Source organism: Microcaecilia unicolor, chromosome 9, assembly GCF_901765095.1.
Source record: "Microcaecilia unicolor chromosome 9, aMicUni1.1, whole genome shotgun sequence".
In the NCBI taxonomy this organism is placed as follows: Eukaryota; Metazoa; Chordata; class Amphibia; order Gymnophiona; family Siphonopidae; genus Microcaecilia; species Microcaecilia unicolor.
Window position 1 is genome coordinate 36826734 of NC_044039.1, and position 26198 is coordinate 36852931.

The window sequence follows — 26198 nt, forward strand, 5'->3', positions numbered from 1 at the left end:
GTAAGGAATATAACAATGGAAAAGAGCATTGAAACATTGGGGGAACAACGGGAAACTAAAAGGGGCAGTACATAACAACAAGAAAGCATATGGTATACATTTTCTGTGAGTAGAAGTATGAGTGTGGTGAGATTACAGGGGATGAGAATTCAGAGTGGCTGTATTGAAGCATTATTGAACCGTGGGTGGCTTTATGTGTTTTGGTTCTTTCCGTAAGTATTCTCAAAAAGATGGGTCTTCAATAGTTTGCGGAAGGTGGCTTGCTCGTAGGTCGTTTTCAAGTTGCGCGGCAGTGAATTCCAGAATTGCGTGCTCATGTAAGAAAAGGTTGACGCGTGCAGCGCCTTGTATTTCAAGCCTTTGCAATTAGGGAAGTGGAGGTTGAGGATAGTTCGGGATGATCTTTTAGCATTTCTGGGTGGTAGATCTATTAGATCAGACATGTAGGCTGGGGCTTCACCGTGAATGATTTTGTGGACTAATGTGCATGCTTTGAAAGTAATGCGTTCTTTAATGATCAAGCAAGGACCAAAAAAAAATGCATGTATATAAAACAATGAATAGTACACTCTTAAAACAAACACGAACATCTAGAAATACATAAATAATAAAATACAAAAAGAATAATACTTGAAATAACAATATTAAAAAATGGCATGCTTAAACCATACAAAATCGAGCAGTTTATCAAAGAAATGTCCAAAAGAGAAACAGATAAATCACCGTCTATGACAAAAAAAGACATAGATAAAATAAAATTTAAGCTCAAATACATAAATATATCAATAAATATGTAAATATTGCATTTAAATAATCAAACAAATTTGTTTCTCTTTTCAACATACCTGGGTGGTCTCAAAAGCTTGTGTGCTATGCTCTTGAGATATTTGTTTTTGAAGTTTTTCTTTGAAAAAAAGTTCATCCTGGTTGTTAGTCACCCCAACCATTACAAATGTTAATGAATTCAAGTGCTTGAACAAACTGCTAGGAAAACTTTTACATATACTTGGGCCAATATTCAAAGTGATTTAACTGAGCAGGAGAGGCTCCTTCTTAAGACACTAAGGAAGGAGAAGTTGTCCAGAAACACTCACTAGCTGAATATTAATGGCCGAGCTGTGAAAATAAGAATTGGAACAATATTCCTGAAATAGAAGAACAAAACGCTTCTAGCTTGCAATACCTTTAACCTATCTGATTCCCTTTAACCTATCTGATTGGTTTCTGAGACAGCTCCTGTCTCAGTTGGGGAGCTGTGTCAGTAGAGCAGAAAGTGTCTTGTTTAGTGTCCACCTTTAACACAGTTGAACAGAAGAACATGAACATCATTGCTTACAGTCGAGGTTGTATGGTGTCTTTACAGAGGAGTGGAAGAGTAGCCTAGTGGTTGCTACTATTTGAGATTCTACATGGAATGTTGGTAGTGGAGGAGTAGCCTAGTGGTTCGTGCAGCAGACTTTGATCCTGGGGAACTGAGTTCAATTCCCACTGCAGCTCCTTGTGACGGTGGGCAAGTCCACTTAACCCTCCATTGCCCCAGGTGCAAAATAAGTACCTGAATATATGCAAACCGCTTTGAATGTAGTTGCAAAAAACCTCAGAAAGGCGAAATATCAAGTCCCATTAACAAGATTCCATGCACAATCTCAAAGAGTAGCAACATTCCATGTAGAACCCCAAAGAATAGCAAGATTCTGGAATCCCAAGGAAGAGTAGCCTAGTGGTTGCTACTATTTGAGATTCTACATGGAATGTTGGTAGTGGAGGAGTAGCCTAGTAGTGCAGCAGACTTTGATCCTGGGAAACTGAGTTCAATTCCCACTGCAGCTCCTTGTGACTCTGGGCAAGACACTTAACCCTCCATTGCTCCTGGTATAAAATAAGTACCTGAATATATGTAAACTGCTTTGAATGTAGTTGCAAAAAACCTCAGAAAGGCGGTATATCAATTGCCATTAACAAGATTCCATGCACAATCTCAAGGAGTAGCAACATTCCATGTAGAACCCCAAAGAATAGCAAGATTCCGGAATCCCAAGGAGTGGAAGAGTAGCCTAGTGGTTGCTACTATTTGAGATTCTACATGGAATGTTGGTAGTGGAGGAGTAGCCTAGTAGTGCAGCAGACTTTGATCCTGGGAAACTGAGTTCAATTCCCACTGCAGCTCCTTGTGACTCTGGGCAAGACACTTAACCCTCCATTGCTCCTGGTACAAAATAAGTACCTGAATATATGTAAACTGCTTTGAATGTAGTTGCAAAAAACCTCAGAAAGGCGGTATATCAATTGCCATTAACAAGATTCCATGCACAATCTCAAGGAGTAGCAACATTCCATGTAGAACCCCAAAGAATAGCAAGATTCCGGAATCCCAAGGAGTGGAAGAGTAGCCTAGTGGTTGCTACTATTTGAGATTCTACATGGAATGTTGGTAGTGGAGGAGTAGCCTAGTGGTTAGTGCAGCGGACCTTGATCCTGGGGAGCTGGGTGTATTTGTACTGGACCACACACACACACAAAAAAAGAAGATACACACAAAAAAACAGAAGGTACCCCCTGAAACAAACAAGTACCACCACCCCCACACACAAAAAAGGAGTCACAAATGACCATGTCTTTGTCAAACCACCACAAATATCTTCAGGATATTGACTATATCAGGCTCTCCTCATCCTGGAACCAGGAATTACAAATGACATTGAAAAGCACACAGTTGCAAGTGTTTGTAACACCAATTAGAAGAGCCCCGACTATTCTATACATTGGTGTGTGCAGTTGGCGCCTAAATGTAGGTGCCCTTTATAGAATTACCCTTATTTATTTATTTTATTTAGATCATTTATACCCCGCCTTTTGCCATGGTTGTGCAGTCTCAAAGCGGCTTACAATGAACTAGCGAAATAAATACAGTTACAGTTATAAACTTAGCAATAGCTCATTTTCAGTGAGAAACTACCTAGGTGTTTTCCCTTTTGAAATTTAACTGCAAGATGTGTCCCCCCAACATTTAGAACAGTTTAGCCACCTAAATGGCACTTAGGGCCCCTTTTACTAAGCCACGTAGGCAACTACGCGTGCCAAATTGGAATTACTGCCCAGCTACCGCGTGGCCCTTACGGTAATTTCAATTTTGGCTCACATCCGCTATGCGCGTCTGAAGCATATTTTTTTATTTTCTGGCGTGTGTAGCGGACGCGCACAGGTCAGTACCGCCCAAATTCTTTACTGCTAGGTCTATGGCTGGCGGTAAGGTCTCAGACCCTAAATGGACGTGCGGCAATTTTGATTTTCCCACATGTCCATTTTCGGCAACAAAAAAAAAAAGGCATTTTTTGCAGGCGCGCTGAAAAATGGATCTGCGTGCGCCCAAAACCCACGCCTACACAAGCCATTTTTCAGCGCACCTTTGTAAAAGGACCCCTGATACTCAGTGGGGTTTAGCTGGCTATCCCACGCTGAATATCACCGGTTAGCACCTAGTAGATAAGCCGGTTATATCATGCGATATATCTGTCTATCTGCTGATTTTCAAAGTGAAGCTGGCTAAGTTTGGCGGCCATATTTGGCCACGTCAATAGGTGATATATCTTTGACTGGTTTCAACTTAACCGGCTAGCACTGAATATCGGCTTGGCTGGTTAAGTTGAAACGGCCAAAGTTAAACCGGATATTCAATGTCAGTCACTTGAAACGGCCTGGCATTAAATGTCTAGGCTTAGCGCTGACCACAGCAAGCAGCCCGGCTACCTCCCATGGTCTGAATATCAGCCCCAGTGTGTACAAAAGTACCTGCCCTTTGTAAACAGGTGGACTGTTCAAAATTGCCCTGTACCTCATATGTTCAGATGAGGTTCCATTCTGTAACTGCGAAAAATTCCCTTTTTCTAACGTATGATCCAAATTCTTCTTTATTTGAAGATATGGTGCAGAAAAATGTAGTCTACATGACTAAGCGAGAGATTCGCAGGAGACCTAAGTTTTTGTCCTACGCGGATGTGCTTAAGATAAAGATGAGGTATGGAGAAGCATTCATTCTTATTAAAATTGCTTTTAAGACCTATTAAATGTGGTCATGAGATGTCTGAATGTGCATCTTTAGACTAGGGGCATAGCTATGTGGGGCCACGGGGGCCTGGGCCCCCCATATTTGGCCCTGGCCCCCGCCGACCCCCCCCCTTGCCGCCGCAGCTAACCCTCCCCCGCTGCCACCATCGGGTACCTATGCTGGCGGGGGTCCCCAACCCCCGCCAGCTGGTCTCTGGGCCAGCGCGTTGCTGCAGCAGATGTGTGGAAGCCTTGGATTTGTTTCTGTGCGAGTCAACGTGCAGGACATCAGGACGACTCACACAGAAGAAACAGAATCCTAAGCTTCCACATCAGCTGCAGCAACGCGCCGGCCCGGAGACCGGCTGAGGAGGACTTCGGCTGGCAGGGGTTGGGAACCCCCGCCAGCATAGGTACCCAACAGCGGCAGCGGGGGACTCAGGGGAGGGTTGGCGGGAAGGGGGGGGTCGAAAGGGAAGGGGCGCCGGGGGGGGGTCAAAGGTGGCAGGGGGGGTCCGCGGCGCTGGGGGTGGGTGGGCTAAAATGTGCCCCTTCACCTCGGGCTCTGGCCCCCCTCCTGCCGAAGTCTAGCTAAGCCCCTGCTTTAGACTGTGGAAACTGTGGAAATAATGGTTAGGTGACAAGTCATAGGTGATACTTTTTTATTGGACTAACCTGATGTTTCTTTAAGAAGCTTTTGAGAGTTATCCTTTCTTCATCGGGTCAGTGCAGTTACACTGGGTTTAAATAGTATAAACTCATCTAAGTTTGCATATGTTATTACAGCTCAGTGAAAGGGAGGGGGGAATCAGTAAGTTACAGTCATTTCAGCTCTTTTCTAACAGTGAGTGTCTGGAGGAGGTGAGGATAAATCGACATGATATAGCAATGAAATTTGAATGCTAATATGGGATTGTTGTTTGAATTGGCATTCTTCATGTGAAAAAATATTCTGTGACTGAATTACCACGCTCTAAAATGCATTTCTTTTCAAGCAGTAAACCCGATGATCCACAGCCGACTTCTCCCTCAAAATCCTTCCCTCCCAACTGGGACAGAGCAGCACTGCCAGTCGTGGGCTACAAGGTATGTGTATAATATTATTCTGAACGCTATGGCCGAGAGGCCTCATGGATTGGTCTAAATCTTTGTATTAACAATTAACAACCCTCTTGCCTCTGAAGGGAAGCTAAACAAAACAGAAGACTGAAAGAAAGCCCTTCTGGCAAAGGAAGCACTATAGGGATTAGTTTTTATAATAATGCTAAAATGTATTAGAGTAAATAAATGGTTACAATAAAAATTCTTGTATCCCAGTATTACAGATAATTTAATTCTTATTTATATCAGTCCAAATTTCAGTATAAGGAAAATATCTCTCTCTCTGTGTTTCCTTTGTAAGCTATCAGACTCTGACTGCCACAAGATGTGCTTCTCAGATTACTGAAGCCCAATTTTGTCCAATCACTTAATGCCTTATATTTTCTCTCTTACTTATCTGGTATTCTTCAGCTCTGACCTCTAAGATCACCTTCACATAATTCTGCTTTTTTTTTTTTTTGTATTTTTCCCAGTTATCCATCATTTGCCCTTTGTAACCTCCGTCCCTCGAATACTTATCACTCATGCTTGTTCTTCACTGAAAATTCAGAGTCTGTTTGAAACAAACAGAGGTTTTAAAGTCTATGGCCTATTTTAGGCCAAGCAAACCTGTCAATTAACTTGGCCCTGAGAAAGCCAAAAGGACACAGGCTATAGCTATAGATCATAGATAAGGGAATAAGTTATATATACAAAGCTGGCTGATCTGCAAAACCAGACAGCTTTATACTAAACATCTTGAACATTGTATGATAAGCACACAGAGCAGTAGCCATGTTGTCCACAGATAAATCAGAGTGTGGAGACACCTTAAAGGCATCTACCAACAAAACTCTCCCAGTATCATCAAAAAGCAAGCTAGACAGGGCCTATTAATTTTTACCCATATTCACTATTTTCAATACCACATTGCAGAGTGTCATGTCCCCTACCTCAACACCAGCAGCATCCTTGGGCTGCGCGGGGTCCCGTCAATATGCACACTTGACTGGCACAGCCCTGAGCCATGTGTATGTAGTCCTTCTCTGGGTTTGTTCAGTGAGACGGTGATTGCAAGCTCCTTGATTGCTTTGCTTCCATGCACCTGGCTCTGCTGTCTGTCTCTGCCTGGCTTCCAGGCTTCTTGATTGCTTTGCTTCCACGCACCTGTGTCTGCTCTCCCTGTGCCTGGCTTCCTTTGCTTCTCTCCTATTGGTCTTCCGGTTCCTCCTTCCCCTGCTCTTGTCCTATGGCTGTGCCCCCTTCTCCCTGATTCCTTCTGATGTCAGACGCCAGCACTTTATCTGCTGAGCTCTTCCTGGACTCCCTGCTTCGGCTTCTATTTTGATAGGTGTTACTTGCTCAGTAGTTTGCCTCTTCTCTACTTTGTCCCTCGTTGCTGACTTTGCCTGTGCTTGGATTACTCTCTTGCCTGCTGCCTGCCTACTGACCTTGCCTGTACCTGGATTACTCTCTTGCCTGCTGCCTGCCTACTGACCTTGCTTGTACCTGGATTACTCTCTTGCCTGCTGCCTGCCTACTGACTGTGCCTGTACCTGGATTACTCTTGCCTGCTGCCTGCCTACTGACTTTGCCTGTACCTGGATTACTCTCTTGCCTGCTGCCTGCCTACTGACTTTGCCTGTACCTGGATTACTCTCTTGCCTGCTGCCTGCCTACTGACTTTGCCTGTACCTGGATTACTCTTGCCTGCTGCCTGCCTACTGACTTTGCCTGTACCTGGATTACTCTCTTGACTGCTGCCTGCCTACTGACCACCTGTACCTGGATTACTCTCTTGCCTGCTGCCTGCCTACTGACTTTGCCTGTACCTGGATCACTCTCTTGCCTGCTGCTGCCTGCCTTGCCAATGCGTTCACCACCCCGCTTCCAGCTCTGTCTCATAAGTCCTGCAGGCCGCCCACACCTAGGGGCTTAACCCCTGGGGAACGGTGGTCAGCGCAGGTAAAACCCGGGGTTCTCAGGCTGCCAAGCAGAACCTGGTCCGAGTACCGGGCTCAGCAGTGCTCTACTTGGTACAAGAACTCACAAGTCTGACACAGAGCTAAAGTGAAAATTAAACAATCAAACGGACAAAAAGACTTCAGAGCCCACCTCCAACAGTAAAGTTTAGTAAGGCTTAATGGGCAATTACTTCATAGGCATAACCCCCCCCCCCCCAAAGAATGATTTACACTCAGCTCTGTGCAATGCAGAAACTTCAGTGAAAAATCATGAGAAACAGAAACGTAACTTATCTGCTTTAACTGAAGACTCGCTCTCATTGAAAGTGGCCAGTGTTTCACTGAACTGCTGCTTCAGGGATTACAGGGACCAGTTGTAGCAATCATTCTCATTTAAAAATTGTATTACTTCAAAATGGTGTCAGCTTCCTTTCAAAACAGGTTTAATAGGACACAAGTTTTGGAATACAAAGAGGGGCATAATCGAAAGGAACGCCCAAGTTTTGCTGAGGACGTCCTTGCAAAATGTCCCAATGGAGGGGTGGGGAAACCCGTATTATCGAAACAAGATGGATGCCCAAATCGTGAAATTTAAGTCGACCTTAGAGATGGTCGTCCTTAGAGATTGTCGTCCCTGATTTTCGGTGATAATGGAAACCAAGGACGTCCATTCTGAGAAGCCCTTTGGTCGTGGGAGGAGCCAGCATTCGTAGTGCACTGGTCCCCCTCACATGCCAGGACACCAACCGAGCACCCTAGGGGGCACTGCAGTGGACTTCAGAAATTGCTCCCAGGTACATAGCTCCCTTACCTTGCGTGCGGTAATTAACCCTTTATGGGGGCAGTTCTACAACTGGACGCCCCCATTTAGGTCCCCTGAGTATATGCAGTGAACGCTTATTAATGACACCTGGACATCCAGGTTCCATTATAGAAGACTAGTGTTACTGGTATTGGGGTATTTAATATTTAGGTGCTCGCACTTACACCAGCCATAGAGCTGGTGTAACTGCAGGTGTTTAAATGTGGCAGAGGCACACATATAACCTTACAGTATTCTCAGTTACGCACATAAGTGGGAGCCCCTCCTCATCCTGTCCATTCTCTGCCCATTCAGTATTCTCTAAGTTACGCACATAAGTGGGAGCCCCGCCCCATCCTGCTCATGCTTGCCCACTTGCTTTTATGCACTGTGTAAGTTAGATGAAGCATTACAGAATAACGCTTGGGCTCCCTACTGACACTGTTAAGGGTAAGGGTACACATATGCGCATAACTGCTAGTATTCTATAACTTATATGTGCACTCAGCGTCTAAATGCAAGTGCCAAATTATAGAATGAGGGCTTTAGTGTGCACTAAATTGGTTTACCGTGTACTAATCAACTTAACACACACTAACTGATAAATTAAGTCCTCAGCAACACTAACTGCTTTTACGATCACATCCTCTGGCAACAAGTTTCAAAGCTTAACTCTGTGCTGAGCGAAAAAAAAATATTTTCTCCTATTTGTTTTAAAGGTACAACTTAGTAACTTCATGGAGTGTCCCATAGTATTTATACTTTTTAAAAGAGTAAACAGTTGTGACTCTCTAATGGGAAGACTTGACTAATGTCAATAGACTTTAGTCATGTTTTCTTAGAGATGGTCACAATTGATGTGGGTTTATCCTTCCAGTCCACTCCAGATTTTACAGACATCTATGATATATCCCCTTCCCTCAGTTGTCTCTTCTCCAAGCTGAAGAGCCCTAATCTCTTCAGCCTCATCTCATATGAGTCATTCCATTCCCGTAATCATGTTGGTTGCCCTTCTCTGTACCTTTTTTAATTGTGCTATACCTTTGTAGAGTTGCAGCAGCCAGAGTTTCATTCAGTACTCAAGGTGAGTTTGTACCAGGGAACAATACACAAGCATTATGATATTCTCTATTCCCTTCCTAATAATCCCTAACATTCTGTTTACTTTTTTCGCCGCCACCGCGCACTGAGCAGAAGATTTCAACATGGTGTCCACAATGACCTCTAGATCCTTTTACAGGGTGGTGACTCGTCATGTGGAACCTAGATCATGTAGCTCTAATTTGGATTATCCCCTATCCAGCTTATAATCGAACGAGAAAAACGCCCAAGTTCCGACCTAAATCGGGAGATGGACGTTTATCTCACAAAAACGAATAAAGCGGTATAATCGAAAGCCGATTTTTGGGCGTTTTCAACTGCACTCCGTCGCGGATGCGGACAAAGTTTATGGGGGCGTGTCAGAGGTGTGGCGAAGGCGGAACTGGGGCGTGGTTATCTGCCGAACAAAGATGGGCGCATTTCACCGATATTGGGAAGAAAGTATGCGTTTTTACCTAGAATTTAGGACACTTTTCCTGGACCCTGTTTTTTCACGAATAAGGCCCCAAAAAGTGCCCTAAATGACCAGATGACCACTGGAGGGAATCGGGGATGACCTCCCCTGACTCCCCCAGTGGTCACTAACCCCCTCCCACCACAAAAAAATGATGTTTCACACATTTTCATTTTCACCCTCAAATGTCATACCCAGCTCCCTGGCAGCAGTATGCAGGTCACTGGAGGAGTTGTTAGGGGGTGCAGTGGACTTCAGGCAGGTGGACCCAGGCCCATCCCCCCCTACCTGTTACAATTGTGCTGCTTAATGCTTATTAGTCGTCCAACCCCCCCAAACCCACTGTACCCACATGTAGGTGCCCCCCTTCACCCCTTAGGGCTATAGTAATGGTGTAGACTTGTGGGCAGTGGGTTTTGAGGGGGATTTGGGGGGCTCAACACACAAGGGAAGGGTGCTATGCACCTGGGAGCTCTTTTACCTTTTTGTTTGGTTTTGTAAAAGTGCCCCCTAGGGTGCCCGGTTGGTGTCCTGGCATGTGAGGGGGACCAGTGCACTACGAATCCTGGCCCCTCCCACGAATAAATGTCTTGGATTTATTCGTTTTTGAGCTGGGCGCTTTCATTTTCTATTATCGCTGAAAAACAAAAACGCCCAGCTCACACATTGTTGAATAAAACATGGGCGTCTATTTTTTTCGAAAATACGGTTCGGTCCGCCCCTTCACTGACCCGTTCTCGGAGATAAACGCCCATGGAGATAGGCGTTTTCGTTCAATTATGCCCCTCCAAGTGTATCACTTTGTACTTGTCCACATTAGATTTCATCTGCCTTTTGGATGCCCAGTCTCCCAAGATCCTCCTGCAATTCCTCACAATCTTCATGCGATATAGGGGTTCATTTTCAAAACAGAAAAACGTCCATAAAGCAGCACAAAGCGGCAGATAGGTGTTTTTCTTGCAACAATGTCCAAATTGCTATTTTCGAAACACACTTTTAAGACGTTTTTCTATGCAGTTCGTCTGCAGTATGTCCAAATCACAAGGGGGCATGTTGGGATGGGATTTGGATGTTCCCACAACTTGGACATTTTTCTGCCATAATGGAACAAAGCAAAAAACTTGGACTGAAAGTTGGACGTTTTGGTGTAGAGCTATTCCAATCACAACTAAGTCATACAAAGGTGCTCTAAATGACCACTGGAGGAATTACGGCATGACCCCCATTTACTCCCCTATTGATCACTGACCCCCTCCCACCCCACATAATGTGAAAGAAACAGTGAGGGGCATAATTGAACGGGGCGCCCAAGTTTGCCTGAGTTTGAAAGGGTGGGGAAACCCGTATTATCGAAACAAGATGGGCGTCCATCTTTCGTTTCGATAATATGGTCAGGGATGCCCAAATCTCAACATTTAGGTCGACCTTAAAGATGGTCGTCCTTAGAGATGGTTGTCCCCGATTTTCGGAGATAATGGAAACCGAGGACACCCATCTCAGAAACGACAAAATCCAAGCCATTTGGTCGTGGGAGGAGCCAGCATTCGTAGTGCACTGGTCCCCCTCACATGCCAGGACACCAACCAGGCACCCTAGGGGGCACTGCAGTGGACTTCAGAAAAAGCTCCCAGGTGCATAGCTCCCTTACCTTGTGTGCTGAGCCCCCAAAACCCACTTCCCACAACTGTACACGACTACCATAGCCCTTAGGGATGAAGGGGGGCACCTAGATGTGGGTACAGTGGGTTTGTGGTGGATTTTGGAGGGCTCACATTTACCACCACAAGTGTAATGGGGGGGAGGGGGGATGGGCCTGGGTCCGCCTGCCTGAAGTGCACTGCAGTACCCACTAAAAGTGCTCCAGGGACCTGCATACTGCTGTCATGGAGCTGGGTATGATATTTGAGGCTGACATAGAGGCTGGAAAAAATATTTAAAAACATTTTTTTAGGGTGTCAGGGGGTTAGTAACCACTGGGGGGGGAATAAGGGTAGGTCATCCCCGATTCCCTCCGGTGGTCATCTGGTCATTTAGGGCACATTTTTGTGGCTTGGTCATAATAAAAAAAGGACCAGGTAAAGTCGTCCAAGTGTTCATCAGGGACGCCCTTCTTTTTTCCATTATCGGTCAAGGATGCCCATGTGTTAGGCATTCCCTAGTCCCACCTTCGCTATGCCTCCGACATGCCCCCTTGAACTTTGGTCATCTCCGCGACAGAAAGCAGTTGAGGACGCCCAAAATCGGCTTTCGATTATGTCGATTTGGGCGACCCTGTGAGAAGGACACCCATCTTCCGATTTGTGTCGAAAGATGGGCGCCCTTCTCTTTCGAAAATAAGCCTCAGTATATACCAACCTCTATGACAGCGTCAGATGTTATGGCCAATCCTATTAGAGCAGCAACTAGGTATCTGGATTAGCCTAGTGATTGGTGCAGTGTACTGTAGAGAAGGGGACCCAGGCCCTTATCCCACTCAACTATTACATTTGTGGTGGAAAGTGCACGCCCTCCAAACCCCACCAAAAACCTACTGTACCCACACATAGGTTGCATCTGCAGGCATAAGGGCTACTGTAGTGGTTGAGTACAGTAGGTTTTGGGAGGGCTCCCCATACATATAAGGGGGTACAGGTGAGATGTGTACCCGGGACCTTTTATGTAAAGTCCACTACTGCACTCCCTAGGGTGTCCCACTGCTCTCTAGGGATGTCTGTGTGGCCAGTCTACTAAGAATGCTGCCCCCTCCCCATATATTCCAATGGCTTGTTTTGTGCGTTTTTCCCTTGGACTTTTTGTATGTTTGTTTGTTTGTTTGAAAGTGGTCACAAAAGAAAAACACACTGAGCCCAAAGCACCTAAAAACATCTAGGAAATGGCTATTTTACAAAAAGACGTTTTTCAAGTTCAATAATAGCTATATTCGCCACTTGATTTTTAGACATTTTCAGCAAAATGTCCAAAGTTGGATTTAGCCGTCATATCGAAAATGTCCCTCTTAATGTCTTTGAATAATGTTGTGTGATCTGAAAATTTGATCACTGTAGGCAAAACCCTGAAGACTTGAGTGTAAAAGAAAACCTTGTAAAACTGATTAAGGCTGCAGAAAATATGAGCTAGTGTGATGGAGACTGGAAAAAAATCAAGCAGTGAATGAACGGGTCTTTTTATTAAAGTGCACTGAAATCTGGGCTTAAAGCGTTCTAACTTGCGACTTTCCCACATGCTAATCCCATATTTAATGCAACACTTTCTTGAGGCATTTTCTACTTTTGGAGTTTCAGGTTGCATGCTAATGTTCACATTAGTGCATGGTACCAATACCAATTCATCTTTTGTATACGGCTATATCCAGTGGTGTGCTGGAGCCGGCTCGCAAAAGCTCGCAAGAGCCGGTTGTTAAATGTATTGGCATCTTGCGAGCCGGTTGTTGGCCCCTGCGAGCTGGCTCGCCTCTGCTCCCCCGGTCGTCCGTCTGCAGCTCTCCGAGTCCCTGATAGCCGTTTCCTTCCGCACCCCTACCTTTAAAAATTTTATTTTCCCTCGAGGCGCGCCGGCGTTGAAGGCTTGAAGCGAAGGCAGCAGGCTCAGCTTGGTTCCAGGCCTTCCCTTCGCATCATGGCTCTGCCCTCGCGCAAACAGGAAATATGTCAGGCGAGGGCGGAGCCATGATGCAAAGGGAAGGCCTGGAACCAAGCTGAGCCTGCTGCCTTCGCTTCAAGCCTTCAACGCCGGCGCGCCTCGAGGGAAAATAAAATTTTTAAAGGTAGGGGTGCGGCATAAGAAGGAAACGGCTATCGGGGACTCGCAGAGCTGCAGAGGGCATACGGACGACCGGGGGAGCGGGGGGGGGGGGGGAAGAAGGCAGATGGAGGGGAGGAGGGCAGGGGAGAGACGAGGGTTGCTGGACATGGGTGGATCATGGAGGGGATGGCAGGGGGAGAGGAGGGTTGCTGGACATGGGTGGATGGAGGGCAGGGGAGAGCAGGACTGCTGGACATGGGTGGGTGGATGGAGGGGAGAGGAGGGTTGCTGGACATGGGTGGATGGAGGGCAGGGGAGAGCAGGGCTGCTGGACATGGGTGGGTGGATGGAGGGGAGAGGAGAGTTGCTGGACATGGGTGGGTGGATGGAGGGCAGGGGAGAGCAGGGCTGCTGGACATGGGTGGGTGGATGGAGGGCAGGGGAGAGGAGGGTTGCTGGACATGGGTGGGTGGATGGAAGGCAGGGGAGAGGAGGGTTGCTGGACATGGGTGGAGGAGAGGGAAGGGAGAGAGAAGAAATGCTGGACATGGATGGAGAGGAGGGAAGAGTGAGGAAGGAGATGAGAAGAGGGAAAAGGAAGAGAGGAGAAAAACTGCACATGGATGGAGAAAATAGGCAGAAGCTGAGGACCAGAAATGAAGAAAGGAGGAAAGAAATAAATGGAAAGGAAGCCCTGGAAACGGAGTTAAGAGGACAGATAGCAGCAGAATCAGATACTGGGCCAGTATGATCAGAAAAACAGTCACCAGACAACAAAGGTAGAAAAAAACTCATTTTATTTTCATTATAGACAGTGTTTGGAATATGTTCACTTTGAGAATCAGGTGCTCAACATTAAAAGTTTATATTTATTTATTTACTTATTTATGGCATTTTATCCCACATTAAACATGAATTATATTGGAACCTGGGATCATTTAATAGTTTTTTTCCTGGCGAGAGTAATGCATTGCCCCCCCCCCCCCCCCCCCCCCAGGCTATAGCCAGCTCTGCAATTTTGGGGGGGGCGCAGAGGTGGATGGGGGGGGGGGGGGGGGCGCCGTGGTGGACCGGGGAGAGAGCCTGTTGTTAAAAATTTACCAGCACACCACTGGCTATATCCCCATACTTGGGTCCAATGTGGTTCACAATAATTCCACAAAAATACAACATCACAGAATCAACATAAGTTTCAAACAATATCTCATAAAAAAAGAGAAAGTGTCATTGATTTATTTATTAGGATTTATTTACCGCCTTTTTGAAAGAATTCACTCAAGGCAGTGTACAGCAAGAATAAGTCAAACATAAACAATACACAATTTAAAGATAGCTATCAAATAAAAGTCTTAAGCTTTTTACGAAAAGCAAAATAGTTCAAGTCTAATATTCAAAGGTAAATCACAAAGGAGAGCCAGCCATCCTGGAAAATCTCACGCCTCTAGAACTTTGAAGGACTTTAACCAGGAAGAAGATCTAGAGAAAGATGCACAGATAAACCTATTCTCTCATGAACTGGGAGCCAATGAAGTTTAAGGAGTGGAGGAGTGGCCTAGTGGTTAGAGCACCGGTCTTGCAATCCAGAGATGGCCAGTTCAAATCCCACTGCTGCTCCTTGTGATCTTGGGCAAGTCACTTAACCCTCCATTGCCTAAGGTACAAACTTAGATTGTGAGCCCTCCTGGGACAGAGAAATATCCAGAGTACCTGAATGTAACTCACTTTGAGCTACTACTGAAAAAGGTGTGAGCAAAATCTAAATAAATCATATGAAGAGCAATATTATCAATTTTTTTGAGCATAAAAATCAGTCTAGCTGAGGTGATTTGAATAAGCTGAAGCTTCTTAAGGAGTTTCACACAAAGACCTAAGTACAGTACTTGTAAAAAGTTAAGCAGGAGCCCTTTCCCCCTCCTATTTGGGAGGTGCTAAGTGCTTCCACATTATCTCTGTGTTAGCCAATTACCCCTGGATTCTATATAGCACACCTAGAGATCCGTTCCAAAATTCAGGCATATTCTGTAATAGTGCGTGTAACTTAATTGGCTTAATAAGCTAATCAGCATTGATAACAGCACTTAATAATAAGCACTAATTGGTAATAATTATAATTTACGCGCACAACTCACTAAGCGTATTCTGTAATGAATGCCTAAATGCTAATGTGCGTAATTCAAAATGGGTGTGGCTATGGGCAGGAAAATGGGCGGTTCAAAATTTACATGCATAGTTATAGAATATGGCCCAGTGTGCGTAAACCTACATGCTGGGATTTTCACCCCATTTTCATTAGTGTAAATGGAAGCACATAGTTTTAGGCAGTGGGATATCAACTAAGGGTATTCCATATTCCGTGCCTAAATCTAAGTGCTGCTTATAGAATATGCATAGGTGGAAATGTTTACTGTGTGGATTTTTTTTTTGCAAAAAGTCCCCAAAATGTGGTCTTCCCTGATGGTCCCACATCCAAGCAGTAGCCAGGCCTAAGGCCTACTTAACTTGCAAGATCAAGCAAGCTCAGGTTCTTGCAGGCCAGTGTTGCTAGGCCTAGGTGATATGTTCCTTAAATAGACTGGCCTTCCCTGGACAAGTGATAAAATCTTTCTCTGTTTTATAGATGTTAGAAATTAGCAGCGCATCTTTGGAGTATAAAGGAATCCAGAGGCTGTTTGAAAACACAATGTCTGGTTACTGCATCCAGAATATGAAAAGGATTCAGAACCCATCTCTCTGGGAAGTTTTTCAATGGTTTGTATCCATTTTTCTACATTGGTTCTAGCCATCCCTTTGAAGTAGGTAGTTATAGATGCTGCAAAGAAGAGAAACTTTCAGAGCTACTTAAAAGGATGCTGTCGAGCAAATGTTCTGTCTTATAAAACATTTATTTTCTCCTTAGATGTTGGCTGTTAAAAATGCCCAAATGGTTCCATAGACATGCTCAGGAATTATAAATGGGTTTGTTTAGATTTAAATAGTCTTAAGCCATAACTTCTTTTTCAACTGAAATCATGTTTATTACTGAAAAAGTATCCAAATGTACAACAGATATTGTGTACAATCAATCAGCCTACAAACTTCCCTCCCACCCATCCAACGTACCCAACCCAACCTATACAGCTAAATGCGACACTGGTACAGCAAGAGCTCCCCAACCACAGTTAACAGTTAAGCAAGCAACGTTGTGCTTCTGAGGTCAGAGATGCACAAAAGGGCTCCCACACGTGCCGAAATTTCCTGCCAGAAATAGAGTGCATGTCCTTAATTGTACAGTACAGGGAAGGCCACACATAGGTTGCACCTGCAGGCATAAGGGCTACTGTAATGGTTGAGTACAGTAAGTTTTGGGAGGGCTTCCCATACATATAAGAGGGTACTGGTGAAATGTGTACCTGGGAACTTTTATGTGAAGTCCACTGCTGCACTCCCTAGGGTGCCCCACTGCTCTGTAGGGATGTCTGTGTGGCCAGTCTACTAAGAATGCTGCCCACTCCCCATATATCCCAATGGCTTGTTTTTGTGCATTTTTCCCTTGGACTTTTTTTTTTTAACGATCACAAAAGAAAAACACACTGAGCCCAAAATATCTAAAAACATCTAGGAAATGGCCATTTTATGAAAAGACGTTTTGCCAGTGTTCCAAGACTGAGGCTTCAGCCAGTAACCAACGTTGCAGAATGCATTTCTTGCCCATTAATATAGAACGTCTTCTTTCCTCCTCAAAACTAACTACCTGTTCCTCTGATCCTATTCCCACCCATCTACTTAACAGTATCTCTCCTACTGTCATCCCTTTTATCTGTCATATCCTCAATCTTTCACTTTCCACTGTGACTGTTCCTGATGCCTTCAAACATGCCGTAGTCACACCACTCCTTAAAAATCCTTCATTGGACCCTACCTGTCCTTCCAACTATCGCCCCATTTCTCTCCTCCCTTTCCTAGCCAAGATACTTGAACGTGCTGTTCACCGCAGTTGCCTTGACTTTCATTCATCTCAAGCTATTCTTGATCCACTTCAATCTGGCTTTCGCCCCCTTCATTCTACTGAAACAGCGCTTGCTAAAGTCTCCAATGATCTGTTCCTGGCCAGATCCAAAGGTATGTCTTCTATCCTTATCCTTCTCGATCTATCTGCTGCTTTTGACACTGTTGATCACAGCCTACTCCTTGATACGCTGTCCTCACTTGGATTTCAGGGCTCTGTTCTTTCCTGGTTTTCTTCTTATCTCTCCCAGCGTACCTTTAGTGTATACTCTAGTGGATCCTCCTCTACTTCTGTCCCACTGTCAGTTGGTGTACCTCAGGGATCTGTCCTGGGACCTCTTCTCTTCTCCATCTATACTTTTTCCATTGGTACTCTGATCTCATCCCATGGTTTTCAGTATCATCTTTACGCTGATGACTCCCAGATCTACCTCTCCACATCAGCTGAAACCCAGGCCAAAGTATCAGCCTGCCTGTCTGACATTGCTGCCTGGATGTCTCAGTGCCATCTGAAACTAAACATGACCAAGACTGAGCTTCTTATCTTTTCCCCTAAACCAACCTCTCCTCCTCTCCCATTCTCTATTTCTGTGGATAACACTCTCATCCTTCCTGTCTTATCAGCTCGTAACCTTGGGGTCATCTTCGACTCTTCCCTCTCCTTCTCTGCACATATTCAACAGACTGCTAAAACCTGTTGTTTCTTTCTCTCTAATATCACCAAAATTCACCCTTTCCTTTCTGAGAACACAACCAGAACCCTCATCCACACTCTTATCACCTCTCACTTAGGCTATTGCAACTTGCTTCTCACAGGTCTCCCACTTAGCCATCTCTCTCCTCTTCAATCTGTTCAAAATTCTGCTGCACGACTAATATTCCGCCAGTGCCGTTATGCTTATATTAGCCCTCTCCTCAAGTCACTTCACTGGCTTCCTAGCCATTTCCGCATACAGTTCAAACTCCTCTTATTGACCTATAAGTGCATTCACTCTGCAGCTCCTCAGTACCTCTCCACTCTCATCTCTCCCTACATTCCTCCCCGGGCACTCCGTTCATTGGGTAAATCTCTCTTATCTGCACCCTTCTTCTCCACTGCTAACTCCAGACTCCGTTCCTTTTATCTTGCTGCACCATATGCCTGGAATAGACTTCCTGAGCCGGTACGTCAAGCTCCATCTCTGGCCGTCTTCAAATCTAAGCTAAAAGCCCACCTTTTTGATGCTGCTTTTAACTCCTAACCCTTATTCACTCGTTCAGAACCCTTATTTTATCATCCTCACTTTAATATTCCCTTATCTCTTGTTTGTTCTGCTTGTCTGTCCTAATTAGATTGTAAGCTCTGTCGAGCAGGGACTGTCTCTTCATGTTCAAGTGTACAGCGCTGCGTACGTCTAGTAGTGCTATAGAAATGATAAGTAGTAGTAGTAGTAATGTTTGATAAAACTCACATAGCCTTTAGGAACCGGTAGGGTACAACTAATCTTACCAAACAAACACAGGGTAGACATTCTCCACCACCAGCACCAAAGGCAAGATACTGTGGGAAGATATATAGGCGTAATAAAAATTTATACTGCAGTTCTCTATGTAGCACGTTGCCAGGGCCAGTCTTAATCAGGGGCGGTCACACCGGGCCTCACGCTTCCAGGGGCCCCGTGGTGCTCCCTCCCGCTCCCTGCTATCTTCGTCTGCACTGGCCGCGATTTGACTGCTTTGCCTGTCCTCGCCCGAGCCGCAGAGTGCCCTCCCAGCACATACCTGAAGCCATCCTGGTGGTCTAGTGGATTCTTCGGGGCAGGAAATATCCCCAGTCTTTCCTGCCCACTGCTGGCGCTGATCCTCTTGCTGCCATATCGCTTTTTAAAAATGGCTGCTGATACTTCCAGTGGCTGCTTCGCGAGACTAACAAGTATATCAAGGGGATTTGTTTTAATTCATTTATCCAATCCTTGCATGCACATGGTTTTGCTTTTTAAACCCAGAGGTTACCTATGATAACATAGTGCATATTTGAATTAGTTTTGCTTGATTGTGTCTTTATTTGAAATAAACATTTTTTTTAAATCACATCTTGTCAACAAGGGGCGGGGCTAGGTGGGGCAGGGGGCAGCCCACCGAACTGGTCTGCACAGGGCCCCGCAATTGCTAGTGAGAGAGTCATGAGCCAGGAGACTATGTTTAAACTGGTAAGATGCATCCCTAAGTCTGTATTCCAATGATTTACATAAATAATGTAGTCTACCTCTGATTCTTGGTCCTGTAAGTATTTGTGATAACACTTCATCAGGACAGATTGTTGGGCTGTCGGTGGGTTTTCCGCCTGAATTGTAATGTTGTTTGTTGTGATTTGAGCAATGACACTGCTACAGCTGTGCTCAGCCCACAGTTTATAGCTGCCATTTGTAGCCCAACGATTAGTAACTGTACTTCTCTTTGGGAGGCTGAATTTCATCCCCAGCTCTGGCCCCTTGCTTTGTCAGTAGCTCCCACAGCAGTTAGGGAAGGGTAGAGCAAAACATCATGATGGCTAGCCTATGATGTCAAGAGCAGCCATCCAGGGAACATGACAATGGCATTGCACATTGTTCCAGAATTAGAAATGGAGAAGTTGGGGAAGAGAGTGAACTGTTGCAACCCACTCCCCATTCAGAATCGTTTTTTACAAGGAAGCGAGCACCCATTTTCTCAGATGTACCAGGGAGCAAATACAGTTATCAGTATATTATATGAGAGGGCCAAGATCAGGAAGAGTCAAGAGTTTTTGGATATAAAAGCAATCTCAAAGAGATGGATCTTTAAGTAAGATTTGCCTATGGCCAGACATGGAACAAGATGCACCAACTGAGGAAGGCTATTCCAGGCAGAGAGCATGGAGTCTAGAATTAGCAGTGGAGGAGAGGGGCAGAGATAACAAAATGTAGGACACAAAGATAGACCTAGGAGGAGACGAGAGGAGAGGTAGCATGAAACTTCAAAGCAAATACAGGTGAGAAACAGTTTGAACTGAATGTGGAGGCAGATACGGAGCCATCACAGAGACATGAGAAGAGGAGTAACTTGGTTGTAACAATGCTAAGGGAAGATGTTGTGCAGGTGAATTTTGACTACACTTTTAACAGGGAAAGATGATTTAGCAGAAGGCATAAGGAAGAGATTGCAGCAACCAAGCAAGAGAGAAGAGAGGGGTTTGGTATCGTGTTGAGAAAGGACAGGGTGAATTTTGGAGATACAATACAGGTTTTGAATGTGAACAGAAAAGGAGAGAGGGGATTCAAAGTGGACCCAAAGGTTGCAGGCTGAGAGAGAGGCTGGGGAAAATGATGTTATCCATGGGGAGAGAATAATATGTTTAGGTTTGTGGAAGCCATGGGTTGGGTTTGGAGTGAAAAACTGTCTAGGTCTTGTTACTTTTAAGATGGCAGTGAGCATAGGAGCCAGCTCTGGAGATGTCAGTGGGTGCTGAGCACCCCCAATATTGAGCAAGTTTCTCCACTGTGTCCAGGGAGGTGTAATTTGTATTCTGTTTTGCACCCCCATTTTGAAATGTTGGAGCCTATGGCAGTGGGATATCCAGGCAGCCATTTCAGATAAATTAAGATTTGAGACTATATTGTGGGTGAATGTTTCAGCACAGAGAGGGAGGGGGAGAGAGCGATGAGAATTACTGGTATAATGCTAAAAGTCTTGGCAAGTCACTTAACCCTCCATGCCTCGGAAGAAGTTAATGCCAAACCACTCCTGTATCATGCCAAGAAAACGACAAGGAAAGGAGTTTCTCATTTTGTGGTCATCAGGAGTCAACTGTGACTCGAGAGCACATCTGGTTCTGGAAAAGCCATGGGAGGAGAGCCCCAGAGAAGTAGAAACTAGAGCCTTCACCAAAACAGAATGAAGTCCTGGAATCCAAGTACAGACAGAATGTCAAGGACTAGATGGTGATAGTTATAGGCTGTGGAATGAGGTGATCCCTTTAATGTTTTGTCCAGCACAGCATCATCAGTTAGAGAGCTTGGGAGAGGAGTCGGAGATTGTTTGTCTCCTCCAACCAAAAAAATGTTCCACTGCCCCTGGGATAGTGTCAAAAGCAGCAGATAGGTCAAGAAGAACCTAGCGCTGAAATTTTTCCCACCCATAACAGCATGCATGTAACTTTTCAAATTTGTAAAACAAATCATAGGAAATAGGAGTGGCCTAGTGGTTAGGGTGGTGGACTTTGGACCTGAGGAACTGAGTTTGATTCCCACTTCAGGCACAGGCAGCTCCTTGTGACTCTGGGCAAGTTACCTAACCCTCCATTGCCCCATGTAAGCCGCATTGAGCCTGCCATGAGTGGGAAAGTGCGGGGTACAAATGTAACAAAAAAATAAAATTAAGGGATTTGGTGGGTGGTGTGTGTGTGTGGGGGGGTGGTAGTGAGGTTGTTACTCTGTATAATTTGTTACTCAGTATAATCTGAAGAGTTTTGTTGAACATTGTAGCTCTTTAATTTGTTGTTATTAATAAATATGATTTCACCATAAAATAATGAAAGTGAGGTCTAGTTTACCAGAATGTTATTCTATGGCCAAAGAAACAAAACAGAACAATTTTGATGCTTGTAGCAAAACATGTGACTACTTTTATCCCAGGTATATGATGAGCTATTGTAATGTTCTCATGTGTTTTACATGCATAAATGCCACATGATAATTTTAATTGAAAGACTGCTTTCATTAATCTCCCATCCACAGGGCCAGGGAATTATCTGTTGTTGGTCTCCTATGAAAGATACCACCTCTATAGAATTAGGCATGCAAGCAGTGCGGAGATCTGATTGGCTGGGCATGCCCTTTCTGCTTTCTAATAAAGTTTAAGAATGTTTGCTTCACTGTCTATGAAAAAGACATGCAACATTGAATTGCAGTGTACCTGAACCTGGGACATGTGGGCTAGAACAGATGTACATTTGTCCATATCCCGGAGAACACAAGCACACTGTACAGTCACACTTAGAGCTCCATTTATAAAATTGGTTTCCCATGTATAAACTCTTAAGCAAGTGCAAAGTAAGTACGTAATTCCACATCAAAAGAGACAGTCCTGATAATGCCCCATTGAATGCATGATGACATCTTGGATTTCTTAGAAAAAAATATCAGCTACATCTCCATGCACACATTTAAAAAAAAAAAAAAACAACCCAAGACTGGACTGGTGTGTCTTTTCACAGAGAGGTGCATAAGTGGTGTTAAGGTCTCCGGCAGTGAATAGTCACATGCAAGTTTTTATATTAGCACACGGCCATTTACTGCCTCATTAAATAAAGGCTTTTTCACATCAACAGTAAAAAAAAAAATGGCCCAGCGTGCTCCAATTTCACGCGTCCAAACTAGCGCAGGTCACTTTTTACCGCAGCTCAGTAAAGGGCCCCTTAGTGAGCAGTACCCCTTATTTATATGTGCGTGGGTAGCAAGAAGATTCATTTTCAGCAGGTTTTGGTACTGACAAACAGAATGAAACCATACTTCATATTCACTCTTGGAGCCACTAGAGGGAGCTCATACATCAGGGTCATATTGTTGATGCAGCTGTTTTCTTGCATTATTAGAGGCAGTTCATTCAAAGTTTTGATGTACAGTAGATCATATGTATATGTTTAATGTTTGAAATCGCCACTGTTTTACTTTAATTAGGCAGAAAGAGCAGATGAAGAAGTTAAATGGTGGGAAAGAAGTATGTGAAAAGATGTTGTTTCATGGCACAAATGAATCTAACGCTGACACCATTTGCTACCATAATTTTGACTGGAGAATATGTGGTGTTCATGGGACATTGTATGGAAAAGGTGAATTCCTTCACTTTCTTTGTCTTTTCTGAATTTATACGTTAGATCACACAGCAATGTACATTTTCATTCTTGACATGTACTTTCCCTGCCCCAACAACTCCAAAAGAGTGGTAATACTTTAATTACAACCACTATGAATGTTTTCGTACATTCACACCTACTACTAAGAAATAACTGAGAAATACGTGATGAAAATAACCCAGTAGAAAAACAAGTACCGTGTCCAAGAAAGATGGGAATGAGAGTTGACGCGGTCTGATTATATTCAGCCTCACTATCCAGATAGTGGTCTGCGCTGTATATCCAGATTCAGTGGTGAATGGCGCTGCTATCCATTGAGACCGCTGTCCGGATAGCAAACCAGATAAAGTTGGAACATTCTTCTGCTGTCTTTTTAGCTGGATAATTATCCAGTTAGTGTGCTGGATATCGCTGCTTACTAGATAACTCTTCCCAAGCTCTACTCCCAAATAGCCCCTGCACTATCCATGGACAGTCTCGGTCAGCACAAATAATCTGGCTAATTCTGAAGTTATATAGAAAATTTGCATGTGAATATCAGGCTCTAAGTTAATAGCGGATCAGTTTTGGGAACAACACATTAAGATTTTTCACCATATGAATTTTGGTTCCCACGTTGACATTCCTTTACAAGGAAGGCACAGAACTGGATTGCTGGGGATGGGCGTAGTCATGGGAGGGCCTGAGTGCAGCCACTCTTGCTTGCCCTTCTATTAGTGGCACATCATTGGTGTAGTTGGTGGGATCTCCAAGCCCCTCCAGGTAAAGACATCAGCAACCCGCTGAGGTTGTGAATTCCAATTGTGAATCCCAATCCCACTGATGCTTGCATCACACTTATGCTCAGATCTTGTGCAGGCTCAGTTTTTGTGTGAGAACTGAGCATGCATGGGGTGTCGGTATCGGCAGCACTGACTAGTGCACTTTTCAACAGGGATTCACCAAACTCAACTAAAGTCTCTGAAACAGAAAATTTGAAACCCATGCGGTGTACGACAATAGAGGGATTGTGAACAGTAAAATTTGATAGTGCACATAATTTTGCTGAAAAGGACATTTGATTTGGATTGTTACATAATTTTGTTTTTGATTTATATATATATATTTTTTTTTTCTATTTGGACGCTAATTGAGTGGAGCATATCATTCAGAGAGTGCCAGTGATTTCAAAGTAGCTACCTTAAGAAGCAACTTACACTTATGGTTACATGAAGGGTGTGTAAGTTTTCTGAAGGTCCCTCATTCGCACATATATTATTGTGCATTAACAATATTTCAGTGGGCTGCCGATGTCCTCAGCTAGTGGGGCTTGGGGATCCCCACCAACTAAGGTATTTAATTTTAAAGTTTGTTGGGGGAGCAGAAGGGGGGCAGTGGAGCAGGGTGCAGGGGGAGGAAATGCATGCCCACCCAATCTACCTATTGGTCCACTCAAAAATTGACTTCTAGTTATACCACTGTCTCCACCCCACTTCACCTGATCCAATGTCACATTAGACTGTGGGGAAAATTCTGTAAATGGTTCCCAGTTAGGCATGGGAAGATCCATGGCACACTAGTATTGTGCAAATAGCATGGATGTCTCACCACACGCCTACTGAAACCTGGTGTAAAGCTGGTGGGCATGTAAAAACTCTGTTTTATATCATTGCATCTAATTTCTAGGAACACCCCTGGCCCGCCCATATTCCTCCCAAGGCCACGCCTCCTTTTGAGTTGTGCACTAAAAAATTTAGATGTGCATTTTATAGAATAAGACTCAGGGCAGATCCTCACATAAACCCAAATGAATGCCATTGACACCAATTGTTGATTGCTAATGGCTTATTAACTAATTAGCTTTCATGCAGATCTGGGATCTGTGCCCACATTTTGGCAACCTACATAGAATCCGGTGGGGGGGGGGGAGGTCTTTGTATTGTGCAAGGTAGCTTCAGAGTCATTTCAGCTGCTGTCTTTTTCTTTCCATTCACAGGGAGTTACTTTGCAAGAGATGCCTCTTACTCGCATAACTACTGCACGTCCAAGACCAGTAAAAAGTCCATGTTTGTAGCCCGTGTTTTGGTGGGGGACTTCACTTCAGGAAATCCAAACTTCCTCCGTCCTCCTACGAAGTTTTCAAACAGCTTCTATGACAGCTGCGTGGATAAAGTGTCAGATCCATCCATCTTTGTCGTCTTTGAGAAACATCAGATCTACCCAGAGTACGTTCTGGAATACGTGGAGGGCAAGAAGTGCTGCATTAGTTAAAGGAGAAGCGTGTAACTAATTCTGCTAAAATTGTTTATAACTGCTTCTTTTATAGATAGCAGCCACATTGTTTTGCAACTTTGTATAATTTGCCACAGAGCAGATCCATTATTTTTAATACCAAAAAATCCAGAATCATTTTGATCACAAAAATCTACCCTAGATCAAGATGAATAGAAAACTAATAGAGCGGCAGAGACTTTCATACCTTGCTACGTCAGTTAAGCTGCTGAAAATTGTAAACTAACAATTGCATAACCTAGAACCCACTGGGTATCCTAAAGGTTAGAGCAGTGAATCCAAACTGGTGCCAGGGCTCAGATCTTACTGGTCCCAATGACTTTCATTGTGACCTTTGATAAGTCATCTGATATCCTGTTCTCTCAGGTAAACACGTGAAGGACAATTAATGTAACTAGTCTTTTTTTTTTTAACTTTGAATTTTTATTGAGAGCTTGGAAAGATTTAACATCTCAGAATCATTAATGCCATGTTGCAATACAAGCATTTTAAGGTAACAGCAAAAATAACAATGAGAAATCATATAGTTCACTTTTCTAATACAGCCGCTCTCTATATAATTCCCCCCCCCCCCATCAACCTCATGTTCATAAAAGCCCTTCTCCCTCCCTTGTGAACACATCTCCCTACCCCCTTCCCCGCCCCCTCAATTGCTCCCCCCCACCCTCACACCAACCCCGCCAATTACAACTTTCATACTGCACCCAGTATGCGTTCCAAATGTACCCATTCTGTCGCTTCTTGATCGAGGCGCCCCATTCTACGATCTGCCAGTTTTTCCATCTCCGCCACCGGTCTCATTTTTGTTATCCATGTTTGGTGGGACCAGAGCTCGACTTCCAGTGGAGGGCTATGATTGACCTCGCTGCTGCCAGGCAAAGTCGTTTTATACGCCTCTGCCATTTT

The 26198-nt window shown here is 44.4% G+C and overlaps 1 protein-coding gene across 2 annotated transcripts in view; it reads left to right on the forward strand.

Moving 5' to 3' along the window:
- LOC115478063 (zinc finger CCCH-type antiviral protein 1-like) overlaps nt 1-25890 on the forward strand; it is a 108600-nt gene extending 82710 nt beyond the window's left edge. The window contains exons 11-15 of one of the 2 annotated variants that reach the window (XM_030215294.1): nt 3919-4015; nt 5040-5130; nt 15804-15934; nt 22846-22997; nt 24997-25890. In XM_030215294.1, coding sequence (XP_030071154.1) covers nt 3919-4015; nt 5040-5130; nt 15804-15934; nt 22846-22997; nt 24997-25271 — 746 coding nt within the window. In that variant the 3' untranslated portion in view covers nt 25272-25890. The remainder of the gene's footprint in view (nt 1-3918; nt 4016-5039; nt 5131-15803; nt 15935-22845; nt 22998-24996) is intronic. The other variant, XM_030215295.1, reaches the window with a different exon arrangement.
- The last annotated feature ends 308 nt before the right edge of the window (nt 25891-26198 follow it).